General features: G+C 44.2%; 1 protein-coding gene across 2 annotated transcripts; it reads right to left on the bottom strand.

Annotated features, from left to right (window-relative positions):
- Positions 1 to 1,144: 1,144 nt before the first annotated feature.
- slitrk4 (SLIT and NTRK-like family, member 4) lies at positions 1,145 to 19,111 on the bottom strand. Of its 2 annotated transcripts, XM_068581677.1 has the most exons (3): positions 17,748 to 19,111; positions 14,378 to 16,922; positions 1,145 to 2,483 (listed from the first exon to the last, which is right to left on the bottom strand). In XM_068581677.1, exons 2-3 carry the CDS (start codon positions 16,878 to 16,880, stop codon positions 2,320 to 2,322), a joined length of 2,667 nt encoding a protein of 888 aa, XP_068437778.1. In that variant the 5' UTR covers positions 16,881 to 16,922; positions 17,748 to 19,111; the 3' UTR covers positions 1,145 to 2,319. The 2 variants fall into 2 exon arrangements, with proteins under 2 accessions (XP_068437778.1, XP_068437786.1); XM_068581685.1 differs by lacking the exon at positions 1,145 to 2,483 and having other exon boundaries at positions 11,857 to 16,922.
- Positions 19,112 to 19,933: the final 822 nt, after the last annotated feature.

Here is a 19,933-nt window from a genome sequence, read left to right as displayed (position 1 = left end):
ACACACACACACACACACACACACACACACACACACACACACACAGCACAGAATACATTACATCACCAGATGCACCTAATGGATTAAACTCATATCCGTCCCGGTTGGTCCGGAGACGCCAGCTGAACAAACGCCGTACGGAACAGCTGACGGCGTCCGACCGGCGGCGGCGTTGTTGCGTAATGCGGATCTCATCTTGTGAAGAGGAAGATTGCACGAAAGCTGCAGAGATGTGTGGCGGGGGATGGGCACAGGTTCCCCTCTCCTCCCTCACGCCCAGCCACTCGGTCAGGAAGCAGAACAGACGAATGAAGACTGACAGTCGGTGCTGGTGTTCACCCAACGGGTCCAGCGGCTTCTCTGTCTTCATCTGGATAATCTGAGCTGCTTTACAATGAAGAAATATGCCATGTGAATGAAATGCATGCACAGTGTACAGCTGAGTTGATGCCTTAATGAACTTTCCAACACAACTAACTCATACTCACAATGCAGTGTGTAGGGTTGACCCCACACACACACACACACACACACACACACACACACACACACACACGGTGTCGTAACATATTTTTAAGGGTCAGCATGGAGCCGCTATCACTCAACATACATATTGAAATGAGACGGTTGTGTAATTGTGTCCTGAATTATTTCAAGGGACGGTTTTATGATATAAAATGTCATTTTTTCTGTCTTTGGGCACGTTGTTTTTTCCTTGTATTCCTTTCTTGTCTCCGCATTTTCCTCCTTGTGGTATTATTTTTATTTCGTAAAGCAATGCTTTTTTGTCTCCTCCATCTGTGGGTTTCACAAACACATAACTGATGGAAAGCATGAAGAAGATCTTCACGTCACTCAGACTTCACACCTCCACCTCGCCGTCATCATGGCTGAAGCGTCACTCACAGCGGAGCTGAAGGGAAAACGCTGACGAGGCGATAATGTCTGACCCTCCGGTCCCCTTCACTTCTATAAAGAAGAATATTATGACGCTGCTCAGCAGCAGTCTGCTGGAGGTTCACCTCGCGTTCATCATTTATGAAGAATAAAGACGGAAAACCAACTCTGGAGACGCAGAGCTCACTTATTAAAAAACTTTATTTGTGTTTCCTGAAAAGTCATGTTGAAAGAAAGCGACATACATAATAGATTCACATGCAACAAGTTATGTAAATTCCATTTTAAAAGGTGTTAAATTTAAAATGTGGGGAGGATTGAAGGATCGCCTCCACACGGCTCTCAATGTGTGTGAGCTGGTGGCTAGCAGCTAGCGATGCTAACAGAAAGGACAGTTGAACCCAATTAAAAAACATTTTAAAAAAAAGGTTATACACATACTGTATATTCTGTAATAGGAATCTGTAAAATAAAAAAATCTATTTTTTGTCCAGTTTCTTCAGTTTTCTCATAAATCTTGCTTTCATAAATATACCACAGGTTTGAAATGTTCCTTAAATCCACGCACAGCTTCTCAGTTTGAAACAGTGGGTTTAATTAGCAGTTACAAGTTTTGTTTGACACTTTTTTGTTCCCCGGCACAAAAGAACATCCGTCACTCTCTGGGCTTTAATTTGACATCCTGAATATTTAAAATTAAACAGTGATGGAGGAGGCGAGAGGACAGGAACACATATTGAAGGTGCTGCAAAGACAAACGTGCCCTCGTCCCGCCTACTGTCATAAGAGTGATGACACACACACGCACACACACACACACACACACACACACACACACACACACACACACACACACACACACACACACACACACAGGGACTTACAGGTTGACCTCTTTTTCCAATCAAGATGCAGGTTGACATTGATCTTCATCTTGATTTGCCTCCTCAGCTCGACAGCTGATGGCTCGGATCCATATTCTCCTTCAAAGCGAGAAAGCGTGTCATCAACAAGTTTTCTAGCATCTTGCATCGTGTTTGACACGAAACGAAGACAAACATCCTGAGGATAATTGAATGAAGAGCAAATTGTTGTTTCCTGCATTCGAGCATGAAGATAAGATGCGTTCAGTCGCCAACATCAGCGCTGTAAAAAGCTCCATTCCAGTGAGTAAAATGCACCGAGGCTTCGTAGTATTTTTTGGACCACACACTTTTTTTTTTTTTTGCACGATCAACCATCACAGCAGGCACTGATTCAGTTTGCGCTCTGCACAATTAAATACACACACATAGAAGCTGATGATTAATGCAAAAATATATATTCTATCGCAGCAGGCAGGATGAAGTCGAGCGTTTAGGAGAGCGCAATCCAACGCTGCGATAATCACAGCCACTCATTTCTCTTACAGCTGCAGTCACGTTAAACCAAAGTGCTCTCCTGCTGGCCGGTCCCATCACTTCCTCCCGAGCGCTGGACCGCCTCAAACGCTGGAAATGAAAACACGCGGCTGATTTGAAGGCTAATTGTTTGCTCAGTTCCACGATGCTCCTCCGCTGGCGACCGGCAGGAGCTGGTTGGGATATCTGTAAAATAACACGACACATGCACAGTCCTGTTCATGGCTTCATTGTGGACATGTACAGTTATTTATGAGGAGGCTTATACGTCATGCGTCGCAGGATAAGCAAGCTAGCCATGTGGCGAGAGTGCAAACATGTAAGAGAAAGTATGTAAGTGGTCTCAAGAGTCATTGATGCTGCACTGACAGAAGCATTTGGGCTATAAGGAGCTTCAAACACATGCCGTTGTAAGCAGTTAGTCCAATTTCCACTTTTCTTAGTTTCTTTTGGGTCTCCATCAACTCCAGAGGCGAACATCTGGCTCTCTAGCTGTTAAACGCTTGGCTGTGTTCACTATTATTTTCCTCTGCCAACTGTTTGGCGGCGGGCGGTTCGTCAGCGTTCGTTCCCTCTGAACAGCTGACCGCTGCAGAGAATGATGAAGAGCTGCAAGAACAGAACCACCAGCGGACGTACGCGGCACGCTGCGGACGCTTTGAATGTTCTCAACCGACTGAACGGGTTTCATCGTCGTCATCAGCCTCGTAGGTAAAGGTCAGAAAGGTCGTGGCGAGTCTGGTCACATGGTCAACACAAGACGACCGAGTTGGACCTGGAGGGTTTACGACGGAGCTCAGGGCGAGGTCATGTGACGTAGTAGACGCAGTAGCAGCACTTAAATGACTCTTTCTGAGAGCACTTTGTAGTTTGAAATTGTACTTTCTTGATTCTTGTTGTTCTGAGTTTGATCTCACGGTTAAATCAACTTATTGTAAGTCACTTTGGATAAAAGCTAAATGTAATGTAGGTAAACTTAAATTGAAGTAAATAACTAAACGTTATACACGTAATATAATTAAACTTACTCTCTCGTAACATACAAAATGTAATTTAACTTGACGACAACCCAGAACGAACATCATTTTAACACAAAACGTGACATTTTCCGTAAACCTAACAGAGGAGTTTGTTTTTACTTCAAAATGTGAACTGTGTGTTTAAAAGTGAAACTGATTTACTGCAATTTAACAGAGTGAAACTTCAGTATCATTCTGACGGGACGCGTCACATTGCACATTTTATATACTAATATTAAATGTAATATATATATATATATATATATATATATATATATATATATATATATATATATATATATATATATATATATATATATATATATATAATATACTATATTAATGTAAACTTATGAATACATATCCACACAAGCATATCAACCATTTCACAGTTTTGAAGATAAACTAATTCAAGTGAATGTTGCGAGACTGCTGCACTATTACCTGTGTATTAATATGCGTTATTTAGCATATGATCACAACAAAACAGGAAGACCAGGATGTTCCCGCTGCGTGTCTCTGTGAGACAATGTGCACCGAGCCATTAGAATGCAATTGGTAGCTATTTATAAAATTAAAGCCCAACAATCCCCCTGCTAAAGCCAAATCCAAATAAACACTGTAAGCGCTAAATCTGTGGTGTCAGGAGTCTTTGAGCTGCCTTCAGCAGAGTCCACATTAATACCAACGCTGGCCCGCTCGCTCGTCCTTGAGGGGCCAATTCATTAGTGAGCTGGAAAGCCCGATCAATCACCACGTATCAGGCAAGAATACCATCATAATTCAGCTCAGGTACAGCAAAGACAAAAGACAGGAAATATGAGACGAGGGATGTGAAGAAAGGCAAACAAGACACGTGGGGGGCAGTTTCGGGTGGGACTGTCCCATGAGCTGCCTGGCGCTCCAGTCATTAGAGGTCACCTGTCAACGGCCGTGGCAGAGGGGTTCGGATATTGGAAGTAAAAGTAGTAATATCACAGAGGTTAAATACACATTGTATTAGTTGAGTATAATTGGTATTATGAATCTGAAAAGTAACTAAAGTGAAACTACGCATGATGCTTGAGGGGTACGTAGAGATGTGTGTGTATTTCCCTCATAAAAGGACATTTAAAAAGTAAAATCATTTTAAAAAGCCATGAGGATTAGACACACGTAGCAACAAACTGAAATACCTATATATATATATATATGTATATATACACACACATATATATATATATATATATATATATATATATATATATATATATATATATATATATATATATATATATATCCGGACCTCATTGCATGAAAGCGGATAGTAGACAGCCAAAAGACGGATATTGACAGCACCATATACACATTTCTATTGGACCAGATCCTGTGAACGACCTCATCTCCGCTGCATCATCGAGGGAGCTTCCAGGTTCCGCGATGAAATACGAGCTATCGATTAGCGAGAGGACGAGCGGCGGGAAAGTCTCCGACGTCCCCCCTCGCCGTAAGATGTACAACCTCCAGAGTCCTCCAGTTCCCGGAGGGCTAAAAGTTTGTCTCCTCTCCGTCTCTGCAATCGTTCCCTCGTCTTCATCGATCCCTCATGGATCAGTGTAATAAAACAGAAACAGGTGTAGCTTTGCAGCCACATGAGACCGACGCACATTAATCACAGCGCGCGGCCGCTCTCCTAGCTAACGCGGATTGGTTTAACAACCTTTTTTTTTTTTTTTCGAGGCTCATCTGTCAAACTGTAAGGGCTTTCATGGCTTTCAAGGCTTTCAAAGCTTAAGTGTGATGATTCAAAAAAGACTGATTTAGAGCTTCACAGGTGTAAAGTAGCAAAGTACATGAAGTACTCTACTGAAGTATAATTTTGAGGTAATGGTACTTTGCTTGATTTACATTCAGGGAGACTGAACAGCTTCACTGCGAGGACAGTATTTGCTTCTGACCATGCTGAACTATCATGTTGTCCTGCGACAGAGGAATGAACCACTACAGTATGTGCACTACAGTATGTGCACTACAGTATGTGCACTACAGTATGTGCACTCAGACCACATTAGAGAATAAATACTTCTTAAAAGGAATGCTGGCATTCACAAAGGAGACTATTCGCCGTTATCAAACACAAAACCGCTGCGTAAAAGTATGACTTCACTGTGATAGTGGTACATGTACTTCATGATACTCATACAGTACATACTGTATACATCTAGTACACAATAATACAGCTTTTGTGTGACCTGATAGCATCAACAGCATTCGTGTCGTGAAGGAACTGAGCCATCGTTAACTAAATGTGTCACACCTGTTGCTTTCCCTGCTCGAACCAGACCAAATGTCTGCAATAAAAAATGAAAAAAAGAGATCAGTTTGAAACTTTAGAGTGCCACTGCTAATTAAAAATAACAGATTTGATCCTTTCTTCTTCGCAACTCTTTGATTCAGTCGTCAGACTCGATTTAGTCTCCAGTGGGAACACGATGTGCTCGAATAAAGTTCCTCAGAACTGCGATGGAGAGAGAAGGAACTGGGACACGGCGAGGTCCTTTAACCGCCGACACGCTGCGATTTGATTGGACGCTGCACCGATCGGACGCATCTGAAGTTTTTCCTCGACATCACTGAAGTTTCACACCGGTGTGACAGAAACTCTGATTTGTTCATAATCCATCATCATGTGGGTAAAATGTATTTATTTGCCTTTTCATAATCTGCCGTTTCCTTCATAACTTGTTCTTTTGGATGCGGCTGAAGTCCAGAGGGAGCAGGAGAGTTTTTCTGTCTGTCGGCGAGAAGACATTTTGAAACTTTCGTCATTGCCTTCAGTCACGCGGGCGGATAATTCCTGAGCGTCGGGTTTGATGACTTACATCATTTCAATTTCCCCCCCGACACACTAATCCTAATAAATACTTTGCAGTGTTCAAATGTCAGCATAATCATATCCTGGCTTATTTAATGACTTCGTAATTAAAACATCAATAAACACAGACGCAAATGATGAATAAATAGCAAAAAACGCATTCTGCCGGTAGAAATCGATCCTGCAGCCTCTAATCGGGTCACAGGACACACTTTAAATACAGAATACAGGCGGCAGAGAACAAACACACTGCTGCTCTGGCAGCAATAATTAGTGTGTGTTATTAGTATTAGTGCAATGCTCACCTGTGCAAACACAAACTTGTTTTTCTCTTTGAATAGAGGGTATTTACAGCACCTTGTGTCTAGAAGGATGGGGGGGGGGGGGGCAGCTTCCTGGGTGTGTCACCTGGACGAGCTTGCCGGAGGACAACGATGCAAACGTGAATGAGTGTTTGAGTTTAATGGATGTACACCGACGACAACAACCCACACAGCGGAGACAAGACACTCGGCAACATAAGCGAACACGTGGCGGTGGAGGGGTTAAAGATCCCGGCAACATTTAGACATAAATAGTGCTTAACCGTGAAATCTTGACAATACATTTCCAATCCTCACGCATTGGTCATGAGACATTCAATACACCTGTCGACTTTAAAGTGAACACACAACCTTTTTCAGTCATTCAACAACGGTCGTTGTGTTTTAGAAGAAGAAGAACTGCATTCATTGTGTGAAACTACGTGTGGATTCGAAAAGGATTTTCTCAAAATACGTGATGCTTCCTGAGGTTGAAAACAAAAAACCTTTTGGAAGAGAAAACCTTACAGACAGGATACTCTGGTCCTATCGATGGTGACTTTCATTCTCACAATTATTCTGCGAGAGCAGGAGACACTTCTTCATTTTTAATTTCAATGTCAATTTCGCCGGTAACTCAATATCCTTTCCGGACGACGCGGGTGCAAAAAAAAGAATATTTAAAGGACAGAATTTGAATGGGGAAATGGAATTAATTTAATGGTGTGGACACAGAGGCCAAATAGGCTGTGAAACTCAACCTTAAGTACGGTCTTTAATAAGTGGCATTAAATTAAAGCAAGACATTTTAAGACGTCAAGAACACGCGGCGCTGCTGTCTCGTGTTTAGGTGTCGTGCCTTACACTTAAGGTTTAGCACAAAAGCAACACATGCACGTCCTTGTGTGTCATCACTGCAGATGTCTGGAGGCTGTGTGCGACGGCCTCAACCGCGAGGGAAACCGGTCTTTCGTGAATCTCCATAAACGGCGTGAAAACGTCGGCCGCGCAGCCACAGCGGAGCAGCTCTGGCGGATTTGTCCACGTTTAATGTGGCAGCTGGCGGGACGGCCGAGGCATTGTTTTCCTCTCGTTGGGGATGCATTGAGTAATTGGTCACAAGCGGGGACGATGGCGCAATCCCCTTTCATCCCACCTCAAATGTCCGCCTGTCTGCCAAAAAAAAACAAGAAGCCCATTCCTGAGCACATTCAGCCGCCGTGGGGGCCAACACGGCTTAAAATGCTGTTAAAGTGGAGGTGACAGTGTAATTAAGCAAACAACACATACAGCGCAACCAGGGAAACACGTGGGAGTCAAGGCCTCCAATGTGAACGACTGCATGAAGAGGTATTGTCTCAATGAAGGTAATAAACTGGGTGATGACTATTAAAGATTTTTTACACTATTCTCTTGTTGTGTCTTTTAAAAAGTAGGGCATTTTACAATACATATTTTTATTCCATAAATATAGACCTCAGTAATACTTAGATACACCAGACCTTCTAGTTTCACGTCTTTCTGTATGCTGAAGGGTTGAAGGAGGAAGGTGTTTGTTTATTCATCATTTTTAGCCGGATTTCTTGAACATTTTGTTTCGTAAGTTCCCTCCTTCTTTAAAAATCTTCAGCTCTGATATAACACAATGAAACCTGGCTTTTGTCCAATGTTCAGATTTCTATTCTGGAATACATTACAGCTAGTCCATAATCAACAAGACGATTTACATATTTAAACTTTCTTTTTTTGTTGAAAACATTGAATAAAAATAATAACAACACCACAGATTCTAACATGAACATCACAGAAGTGCTGAGATTAAGGCAACGCACTCTTGACCTTGTCCTCACTTCTGGGACTAACAGTAGATCCATTGTGACATAATGCTGAGCTTCAGGACATTTCCACTGGTTTTACATGTTTATCACTCACTCATTTGAAGTCACTACCATGAAAACACTCCCACTGCTGCTTCCTGGTACTCCAGGCATTCATTGGTTTCCAATTGGTTCCATTGGTTTGGTCAGTACAGAAATGGTTTGAGTCAGGTTTGAAAAAACAAGTCAGTCTTTTTTTTAAAAAATAAATAAACTTCTGTGTTTACAGAAAAAGCAGTTTCCTCTCGTTACGTGTATCATCCCTTCTCTAAATAAACCTCCTACTTTAGTTTTTAAAAATCATTTTCTTAGGTTCTCTTACACAACTAAACCACTTGGTATGGTTTTAGAACCATGGTCTGGATTCAAATATGAAGGTTGGTTAAGTAACTGAGGTGATTTATGGATGTGGGAAACAAACCGTTGACTTTCAGGTTTGAGGCAGCACACAAACATTGATCTCAGCCCAACCGCCCTGCGAGTACCTTCTCGCTGTTTATCCTTCCAGTTCCAGCTCTGACTGTCTAATAATGATGCTGCAGGGTTTATATCTGAGTTAGTTTAAAGCCTGGTGCTCATCTTTTGGGCACTAAAGAGGTCGGTATCAGACGCAAAGGGCCATTGAACAAATGTCCTCCTCTTCCAATCTCCACTGTTCATAACTTAAGTCTTAAGCCTTGGAAAACACCATCAAGGTTATTTATTTCAGACTTGACAAAGCTCCTGGAGAACCGCAGAAGCCATGACGCAATTGTTTCTCCAGGTTGAATAGCTCTTCTTGTGACAAAGAGCCTGACCTCCATGTGGAGAATCACCTCTTCAAGCTGCACGAGGATACAAAGATAATGGCTCTTTGACCAAAACGGATGTTTTGCTGTGCTGATTAACTTTTATACAACAAATACATCAATGGAAACAAATGGTGCCTGGTTTCTTTAAAGAAGTATGAACCTAAATGCACCGCATGGATATGAAAATGTTGTGAAATGAGAAAGTATGCATGAGAGTTGCAAACACATTAATTAAATTTAACTCAAGATTAAAAGTACCAATAAATGAAACACCGTTTTTGGAAGATGCAATGTTTTTAAAAAGTATGTTGAATATTCACATTTGCTGTAATACTCCAACTCAAACAAGCATACGTAAAATATTACTTATATTCTTTTAAATTCAGGGAAATTCTGGGTAAAATGATAAAGAAATCTCTTTTTGACAAAGACTTTTAATGGGTTTTGAGGTCATAGGGAACTGTCTAATATTTATAACTTGATCAATGACAACTGTCAAAAAAATAAGTGTTCCTAAATTGTGTTTACATTAGAATATTATATATTTTTGCCATGTTTGGTTCTTCACTTCCCAATTTACACAACTCAAGCTTTTTATGTTTCAGTCCCAAGACGGCAGTCTGGGAGCAGGTTGTGTTGAGCAGTTTGTGTTATAATACGCAAATATTTCTAAAAGTGCTAATCTATTAACACAATACTGGAGTGAGTTCTGTTTTGTTTGTTTTAATCACATATTCTATTTTACCTTATTCCTGTTCATTTTCAATAATAAAAATATGGACTATAACTAGAATCATGTACAGCAAAACAAGAAGGAAAATAGAAGCTGAAAAGACAGAGTTAATTAAGACTGCATATTGTAGGAACATTGGCTACACAACACACATTTTTTTAATAAAAAAAACAGTGTATTCTCTCTGATAATTGTAAAAGTAGATCTCTTGGCGTAAATGTTCAATTTCAAAAAGCTAATTATTTCTTAACTCCTTGGCTTACAATATAATAAAATGCAAATTAAATTACATCACATTAGATAAATAATCTGTCAGCTTTCTATTTACTTTACAACCCTGTGGTTGGACCCAAATAAAGCTTGTGTGCTCAGTTATGAGCAGAATAATAATCCAGCATCAATCCAAGAAGAAAAATAATTTAAAAAAAAAACAAGAATCCTAAAGTGACAATAAAACACTAGAGTAGAATCGACTGTGCAAAATAGAAAATAATTAACTTGTAGATTGAGCAAATCATAATTTAGTGCATCCTCTGAAATGGTCTTCACCTTAAGATTCCCAGAATAAAAGGAGGTAAAATTAAGACAATACCAGAAAAAGAATACATTACAAATATGTATTTTCTTTCTTTCTATGTCTCTTTTCTTTTTCAGACGACAGCAGCCCCGTGACACCGTTTCCCGCTCTCTGCTCTGCCCTTAGCCCACAGCGCCCCTTGTGGCCATTCCCAGACATAACGCATTGCACCCTCCTATACGAGCAGCGCCTCCCAAGCGTTCGTCACTGCATCTCCCCACGAAACAAACAAATACTCCAGCATTTCACCAAGAAACCTTATCAGAAAAGAAGGCCCTCTGAGTCATGACAGATATGAGCCGAGAACAGAAAGTGAGAAAAAACAAACAGAAAACAATCAAGCTCCTTCTGCGGATCTCAAGGTGCTCGTGTTTTGGTGAGTTAGATTGCAGTGAAAATAAAAAATATTTTCTCATATTTCCACTGATGACGTTCCCCTGAAGGACCCCTGGAGCTTCCAGGAACAGAACCCTGCCCGGGAGCCAAGTCACTGCAGTAAAATGTTGGACTGAAAAGACACTTTCCCCGCCAGTCTTTTTTAAGTGGACACATGATATTTCTGCTCTCTTGCGGAGCACTCTGATCAGAAATATGACAAAGGGAACGAGGGAAGATGGAGGAGGGAGAGGAGGGTACGAGGGGGCGGACGTATCACACTCGTATACCCCCACCGCCGACACCACCACATCCCTATTTTAGTTCATAACTGCCAAGGGTATTAATAATTAATGAGGACAATTCTCTGGCGTCCGGATGAGTCATACTTTCTGCTACTTGGGTTCCCAAAAGCCCCATAGGTTGGGATTAACACAGAAACAGGAAATATCTGAATTTTTAACCCTAAAGTGGAGCAGACATGAATGTTTGATATGTGCCTAAAAACAGATGGAGTGATGATACCTGCTAGACAGAAAGACCTGTGCCGAAATAAAAAAGGAAAAGGAAGCTTCAGAATGTACGATTCGGGACGTTCAGACGTGGAACAGAACAGGAAGTGAGGCAAAAAAAGAGAAATGAATGTGAAAAAAAGGTCACACAACATGTTAGAGATCGGACTTCCTGCCATCCAAGGACACCTGAACCAGAAAATAAAAACACACACACACACAGTGTAAATGTTACCGTGCTCCGTAAGTTTGCTTTAGCTCAAATTGTTTTTGCTTGAATTATGACACGAGCTCGCAGGAAAAACCACGAGCGCAGACGCACGCCTGGTTCCATGGCCTGAAGAGGAACAAGCGGCAGCGTTCCTCGAACTGATCACACTAAGCAAACGCAGACGGCGGCCCGAGGGGAGGCCGCTGTTTGAACATGAACGAGTACGACGTCGCGACGCCGGAGCCGAGCCGGAGCCGAGCCGGAGCTGAGCCGAGCGTCTGGCCGACTTCCAGCGGTCGCTCCAGCCAACGTGTTCTCGGGGGGGAAAAAAAGTTAGGGGAACCGGAGGAGTCGTCGCTTTCGGCGGCAAAACCTCCGTCCTCCGTTTTTTTTTTTCGTCCGTGAGAGTAACGCGAGGACGCGCGCTAAAAGAAATAGTGGGACACAGTGCAAAGAGGTGCTGATTTTAATACCTTTTGATTTCAACATGATTATACAAGAGAAAAATTAACCAATATACAGGAGATTTATGACCGATAGAAAATTGTATTTATTATACTTTCCAAGATACATTCTATTCATTTGTAATGTCAATAAAACACTCAGAAGTTCAACGTAACAATACTTTTTAAATAAGGACCGGATAGAGAGTTAAGTTGAGAAAAAAATATTTCGAAATAGAACCTGTCTTGACAATATAACCTCAAAACTAAATAAATTAAACAAAATTGTTTGAAGCCGTCATGACCGAGCAATTTTTTTTTTCTCATTTTTTCTTTTTTTTTTTCTTTTTCTTTTTTACTAATATTGCACATGGTGTTTTCATGATATGATTCTTGCCCGGATCGAACAATTTAGAGCTCCAATTAGTCGTCTATCTCGTCAACCCAAGCCCCGTTCAACCATCCCAACAATTCTGGAACCATAACCGAGTTTAATGCACATTTATTTTGGTTGCATAATGTTAATAAGAAACCTTTTACAAGATACTGTGGGAGATATAAGAATAAGGAAAACGTCTCGAGACTTCACAGACTTCTATCGGGCCTCGTCTTGTCGTGCGACACAATGAAAAGGAAACATCACGGATCACATTTCACAACCCTCGTCCGGCGGGGTCGAGTTCTCCGTTCAAACTGGGAGAAACAAGAACCCTTGAATCGGCTCAACAGTCGCTTCTGCCGGCCTGAATAATCTCGGTCGCGTCCCTCTTGTCAAGTCCTTCCCACTCTTTGTGTATTATTTCTTTATTTTTTCTCTCTCTTTTTGTTTAAATAATACCAATAACTCTTTAAATAATTCCTGCATAGAAAAATAAATTAACTATGTTGTTAAATTCTTTCACTACGAATTGAGAGCCGACAAGGGGAGGTGGATCACCGGTTGAATTATATAGTGTTGACAATTCTGGCTTGTAGTCTCTTGATGATGATGCTCCGTCGTACAGTGTGTGTGTGTGTGGGTGTGTGTGGGTGTGTGTGTGTGTAGATGTGTGTCCTTCCTTGTAATTTACAAACCAGTCCCACAGATACAAATAATGTAAGACTTACAAAATAAATTCCAGGTTACGCTTACATGGCAAGCAGCTTTGTAATTATTATATTCAGTTTGTTTTTTATCTTGTTTTTTTAATCATTTTTCAGAAACAACGTCCTCTGACAGTGTGTGTGTGTGTGTGTGTGTGTGTGTGTGTGTGTGTGTGTGTGTGTGCCGTTAGATTTTCACCCAAAACATACAGCAACTGTAAGTAGCAACTTTGAAGAGAAACACAACTCCATTCAGAAGACACTATATTTAACATGGCTCCTTACACAAAGAGAACAAGTCATGAACCCCTCCCCCGACCCTCCCCTCACAAAAAAAGAGTTTCGTCGCGTCTAAACTGGAGCAGGTGGATTGCTACTGGTGTGTAATCCAGACGAGGTGGCAGAGAGTCTGCCTCCGACTCCAGGAGAGAGCATCCCCAAGAACAAACACATATCCCCGCGAATACAAAAAAAAAAAAAAAAAAGTAGCATCCGTTGAGTCACCGACTCTGTTAATCTCATCCCAGAAGATTTTGGATACTTTCCAGAGCAAAAAAAAGAACAACAACCGACGTGCCCTCCTTTTTCCCCTCTCTCTCACTTTTTCTTTAAATGAGGGCATGAAGACGGCGAGGTATATTCTCAAGCACTGTTTTCAAGACCCTTTTGATTTGGTTGGAGATAACAAAAGGAGGAGAAAAAATAACAACAAGAAGAAGAACAACAGAAAAGTACCCATTTCAATAGCAGCAACAAAAACAAAAAAGATAATAACGCGACTGTCTGGTTGCTCGTTAGGGTGTCCTGTGGTTTATGTATGTGGGATTCATACATGTAGTGGCATGGATAATCCAAAAGGTCTTTTACTGTGAAATAGATCCACGCCGATTCTAGTAATAGCTTTTGTAGTGTGGAGCCATTTTGTCCATCTCTGCATTGGTCATTAAGGATTTCCAGAAGGCACTTTTTCTCTGTGTGTGTGTGCATGTGTGTGTGTGTGTGTGTGTCTGCAGAGAGGGAGATGAAGACAGAAAACAAGAGATCTGGGAGGTTGAATGGTGTGTGTCTGTGTGTGTGTGTGTGGCCAGAGGGGGAGAAAGAACTAGAGAAAGGCAGATGTGTTTGGCTGTCTGTCTGCCTGTATGCGTGTCTCACTTCCTTGTGTGTGTGTCTGTGTGTGTGTAATCAATGCACTAAACCCAACACAACAATCCCTACATTTTACTCAGCGCAGTCTGCTCCTCGAGCACCTGCAGGTAATCAGGCGTTCCTTGGAGCTTGGCCTTCAGCTCGTAATACTCACTTTTCCTCTGCTCCACCACGATCTTACTGTGGTTCCCGCCTATCAGCGACGACTTCTTCATCTTTTTATCCAGCGTTTTCTCCGGGTAGCGGATCTCGTAGCCGCCCATCCCTATACTGTTGAAATCTCTCTTGCTGTCCAGGAAGTTCTGGATGAACATGCTGGGCTCGCGGTGGGGGAGGAACTCCTCCAGCTCGTCGATGGTGCTGAGGCGTTTGTTGCGCTCCAGGGTGGAGAGCGAGAGCGAGTCCTTGTCCTTGTCGGCGCTGTTCCGCAGGATGATCTTCTGCCTCTGCGAGTCCGCGAACTTGAACCCGGCGTCCATGTCCGAGGAGCGTCCGATGCCGCAGGTGTGGCTCTTGCCGATGTGCTCGATGGTCTGCGGGATGAACGTCTCGCCTCCCAGGTCGTCCCCCGGGATGGAGCCCTTTTTGCCGGATTTGTGACTGTGTCTGCGGAGCTGCAGCGACATGGAGCCGCACTCCTGATTCCCGAGCCCCTCCTGCCTGCCCACCGGTTTTTTATTCCGCCTCAGGACAAAGACCAGGAGGCAGAAGGCCACGAACACAGTGACGATGAGCACCACGAGGATGCTGAGGATCATGATGGAGAGAGGCACGGGCCCTCCCGGAGGGGCTTTGCCAACTCCGGCGGGCGACGCCGAGGTCAAAACCGGGGGTGCGCCGGTGAGGATAAACGGCGGTCTCGCCACAAGTTTGGGACACAGGATCTCGTTTTTTAGGAGGCGCAGCTCAATGTTGGAGAACTGCACGGGGGAGGCACATTTCACCTCTTTGGCAGCCACTCCATCACTTAGCTTCTCTAGCCAGAGTTTGAGGGCGACAAGATCGCAGGAACACTCCCAGGGGTTCCCCTCCAGGTCTATCTGGGTCAATGATCGCAGCTGGTCCAGGACCCCGCTCACTGGGAGGGTCATGAAGTGGTTGTTTTTCAGATTGAGTCTGGCTAAAGAGACACCCGCGAACATGTAGGCGGGGAGACTCCGCAGGACGTTGTTGTTGAGATACAGGAGTTGGAGGTTCGGCATGGAGTCGAATGTACCCGCTAAGATTTCTTTTATGGCATTGTATTCCAAATATAGGTACTGTAAGTTTGTGAGGCCCAAAAACATCTCTGGGTGTAACTGCTCGAGCTGGTTTCCGTTCAGATACAGTCTCCTCAGATTAGTGAGATTCGAAAACACACCTTTCTGGACCGTGACGATTTGATTGCTGCCAAGATGGAGCAAATCTAAGCCCTCGAACCCTTGGAAATCAAGCGGGCTTATGTCACTGATGTAATTTCCACTCATGTGAAGTTTCTTGGCATTCGGGGGTTTGGGAAGGAGATCGGCTAAACTTTTTATATTCCTCTCCTGACAGCTCACGCTGATGCCAAAGTCTGAAGGGTGGGCTTTACAACTGCAGGGCTGTGGACACAACAACGGAGGGGTCCGTGTCTGAAACGATACAATCTGGCTATTTCTTCCAAAAGGGGGTAAACCGGCCACAATGCCATTACCGTAAATCTTAGATGAGTCAGTGGTTTTTGGCGATTTCGTGGCTAGTGGAGCCACAGTGGTTGGGGACATTATGGAGGGCGACTGCCCATTATCGGGCGGAGGCATCCGAACATCAAAGTCACTTCCTGTGCCCATGGGACAAAGCTCCTGTTTGTTGGTTTCCTTCAGGAGCCGCCCGTACAAGTCACTTGGTGTTTCACATATGGCCTCGCCGATAAAAATGTTATAGGGCATGTTTTCAAGCCATGCCTTGAGAGGCGCTAAATCACAGGTACAGTTCCAGGGATTGTCATCCAGCTGCAGCTCAACAATACGCCCAATGTGCTCCAGAACACCCAAATAAGGAATCTTCTGGATCCTGTTCCCCCGTATATCCAGGTGTGTGAGCGAGGCAAAGCGAAATATGTTGTCAGGAAGTGCCTGTATGAGATTATCGTTCAGGATGAGCACTTTAAGCCTGTGCAGTTTGTTAAACGCTCCCTTTTCAATGTATTTTATCAAGTTGTAGTCAGCCTGAAGGTATTCCAAGTTTTCGATCCCTTGGAAAGTGTCCGCTCGCAGCACCTTCAACTCGTTGTTGTTCAGGTGCAGCTGTTTCAACGCGCTCATGCCCAAGAACGCCCCGCCCTCGATGTTCTGCAGTTTATTGTTCCCCAGCTGCAGCGACACAGCGTGGGTGAAGTTGAGGAACGAGTTCGGGTAGAGGATGACCAAGAAGTTGTTCTGGAAGTTCAGGTGGTACAGGGACGAGGCCGGCGGGAAGAGCTGCGTGGGCCGGTAGACGGTGACCTTCTCGCAGTTGACGTACAGCACGTTCTCCACGGACATGCAGGAGCAGGCGCTGCAGGTCTCGGCCATCAAGTCCGAGGCGGACGGGTCCGCCATCTGGGGTCCGTCCGACGAGGAGGGGGAGGAGAGGGAGGAGGAGAGGGAGCCGGAGATGGAGGAAGAAAAGGCTGCCAGCAGGAGTACGAGCAGCATCTCGCCGGTTAGAAATCCTCCCCCAGAAAACCATTTAGTAACCTTTTGGAGAGGAAAAAAAAAGGGGACGGACGCATGCACAAACATTCACACACATGTTCACACACGTATGTGCAAACAAGCCCAAGGAAGCACGCACACACACACAGAAGGCAAACCATCAAAAAATGCATATTTCATATTGATTACACTGAAATTGTAATATTTAATCCATTCTTTGACATTTCTCTCAAGGATTGCATTGTAACATATTCATGTAATTATAACAATAAACAAAATCACCAAGCTAAAGGTGCACATTTCTACCCATTGCACTTCTTTCTCTCTCGTGAGGAAGCATCGCAGTGAGTGGCTTTGGCGATGAAGCAATGATTGGCCCTAATGATCTGGACAGCACATGTCTGATGCAGACTGCTCGGGTACTGCAGGAACAGAAAAGTGCCAAACGCTCTGGAAATTACTCAAACCCGCGATCGGCTGCACGTCTATGCGTCTTATTTCCTGCCAGTCAAAGCATGAAGCATCGTCTTGGAAACTGTCTAAGACAGCAGCACGACTGTTATTCTTCACCTCTCAGCGTATTCCACATAATCAAAGTCAAACGGCTGCAGTTTTCTCTCTTTTTCTTTTTTTCTTTTGAAAGGGGTCTCATTTGAAGCCAGCAGCACCACCACTGAGCAGCACATTCAGGTTATTTAGGAAAGCAACTGTGAGAGCAAAAGGGGAAGATGAACAATTGGTTCTGTGCCCATCGCTGACATGTTGAGAGGATTAAAGCTGCGCGCATTGACACCCGCAAATAAACATATTCCTCAAATGAAATAAAAAAGGACTGAGCTCTTCAAGAAGAAGAAAACCCAGACTCACCCAAAGCTGAGTCGGTATCGAATGCGGCTCCCTCCGGAGACACGGGGCAGCATCGGTGAGACATGGATGGAGGCAAACAGTCGGGCCTGAAGTCGAGCGTACAGTTACAGGTTTCCTCCAGACCCCCTAAGTCCCCATGCAGGCTACTGTACATCAACCCCAGCCAAGCAAACTGGCAGGGGTGCGGTGGAGATGGAGGTAGAGGAGGAGGAGGTGAGGTGGGGGGAAGGGAGAGGAGAGGGTGGGGGTGGGGGGTGGGAGCTCCGATTTCACCCGATGCGTCTCTTGCTGACGGGCTCCTCTTGCTTGGAAAAATCACCCCTCTGGTCGTTCGGTCCCCAAGGTGGTTGTACTACCTCCATGGGAGAGCATTCATTTGGTTGCAGGAGAGAGAGAGAGAGAGAGAGAGAGAGAGAGAGAGAGAGAGAGAGAGAGAGAGAGAGAGAGGAGGAGGGGGGAGAGAGAGATTGGGAAAGACTGAAAGAGAGAAAGAGGGAGGAAGGGAAGGAGGGAGGGAGCTTTTAGAGATCTTGACAGCGCGTCCGGTGACTCCAAGGCGTGAAAAAAGGCGCAAGGCGGTCGGTGACGCGCTGAAATAAGTCTATCATTCTTCGAGCTTTTTAAATATATATATATGAGGAAACTGAGCAGAAGGCGGATGAGCAGAGAAGAAAATGGAAGAGAGAGAGAGAGAAAGGAAGAGAGAGCACGGCCAGCACTGTGCGTCTGGCTTCAGCTCGGCTCAGCAGCTCAACGATCCAGGGAATAAATGCCGGTTTGTTTCGGGAGAAGTTGCGCGCGGTGGTGACGCTTCAGAGGGCGAGCGCGAGCGCAGCGCTCCCATCAGGGTCCGGCATGTCGGAGTGATATGTTCCATCGAGGCAGCATTAAAATCCTGGTTCTTTCTTTTTACCCGGACCCCCCCACCACCCTCTTCCTCCTTGCAAAAAAAAAAAAAAACAGTTGATTTTTATTTGCAGGCTGAGATGCTCGTTTCAGTCTCCATCCGATTTTTTTCTTTCTCTCTTTTTAAAGACAAATTTTCAAAAAGGCAAGCAGAGAGAAACAAGAGAGACAAGTCCGGTGTGTTGGAAAAGAAAAAAGAAAATGAATAATGCAGCTATTCAGCCTTTTAGTCCGCTGCGGTGCAGGAGAGGAGCTGGAACTCCGCGCGTCCACAGGAACGACACGCACACGATACTTACAGTGCAGATGGATGTGGGGGGGTTCTTTTTTTTAAAGCCCCCATCAAAAAAAAACTAAATATAACATCCAGTTGTAGGAAATGGAGGGAGCTTTGTGGTCGTCCGTCCCCTCACCCTCCCTCCCTCCTTCCTTTACACCTCCTGTGAGACAGAGCAGGATCCGTGTCAGGCGCGCAAGTGTGCTGCTCCTTCTGCAGCCGCATTCACGAGTAACACGACGGACGGAGAGAATGCAGAGAGGAGGAGAGAGAGAGAGAGAGAGAGAGAGAGAGAGAGAGAGAGAGAGAGAGAGAGAGAGAGAGAGAGAGAGAGAGAGAGAGAGAGAGAGACTCTCACATAGCTCGACGAAAAAAAAGAAAAAGAACTTCAGACCTTGAAACGAGTCGTTATTTTGAGCATTTACTTCATTTTTTGGACACTTTATTCTAATCAACCTGTATTTTTATATATTCTTTCTGCAACTCTATTTTTTTTAATTTAATTTCTCCCTCCACGTTCAACATCCAAGGGGATCAAAGCCCCCCCCCCCCCCCTCTCTCTCACACACACACACACACACACACACACACACACACACACACACACACACACACAGTAAAAAAAGACCTGCCAAATCGTCGCATTGGACTTGACTTGCGCGACACGGCGTGAGCGCGACCCCGAGGTCCGATCGGAGAGAGCGCGAGCGCGCGTGTGTGTGCTTAAAACCTGGCACGGGAGCGCGCCTTGTGAGCGGCATCTTAAATAGAAGAGAGGAGGAGAGAGAGAGAGAGAGAGAGAGAGAGAGAGAGAGAGAGAGAGAGAGAGGGTTATTATTCAAGAGTGCTGCAGTCAGACGGGCTGCAAGAGGGGGGAGAAGAGAAGGAAGAGGAGGAGGAGGAGGGGAAATCAGTCACTCAGAGGGCTCACGCGGTTCACACTTGTTTCTCCCTCTTTCTGTGAGCTCTGCGGGGAGAAGAGACGGAAGGATGGAGAGGAGAT

Source organism: Clinocottus analis, unplaced genomic scaffold, assembly GCF_023055335.1.
Source record: "Clinocottus analis isolate CAN_PGR_092001 unplaced genomic scaffold, fCliAna1.0.p SCAF_10, whole genome shotgun sequence".
Lineage (NCBI taxonomy): Eukaryota > Metazoa > Chordata > Actinopteri > Perciformes > Cottidae > Clinocottus > Clinocottus analis.
The sequence above is the reverse complement of the archived record's forward strand: the minus strand, read 5'-3'. Positions and strand labels throughout refer to the sequence as shown.

Bases quoted from the DNA above. Each gene is read 5' to 3' on its own strand.
- slitrk4 (XM_068581677.1), bottom strand. From the start codon at position 16,880: ATGCTGCTCGTACTCCTGCTGGCAGCCTTTTCTTCCTCCATCTCCGGC. The intron at 2,484-14,377 runs GTGAGTATTACG...GTTATTTTACAG, and splicing joins CGTGGTGGAGCAGAGGAAAA to ATATCCCAACCAGCTCCTGC.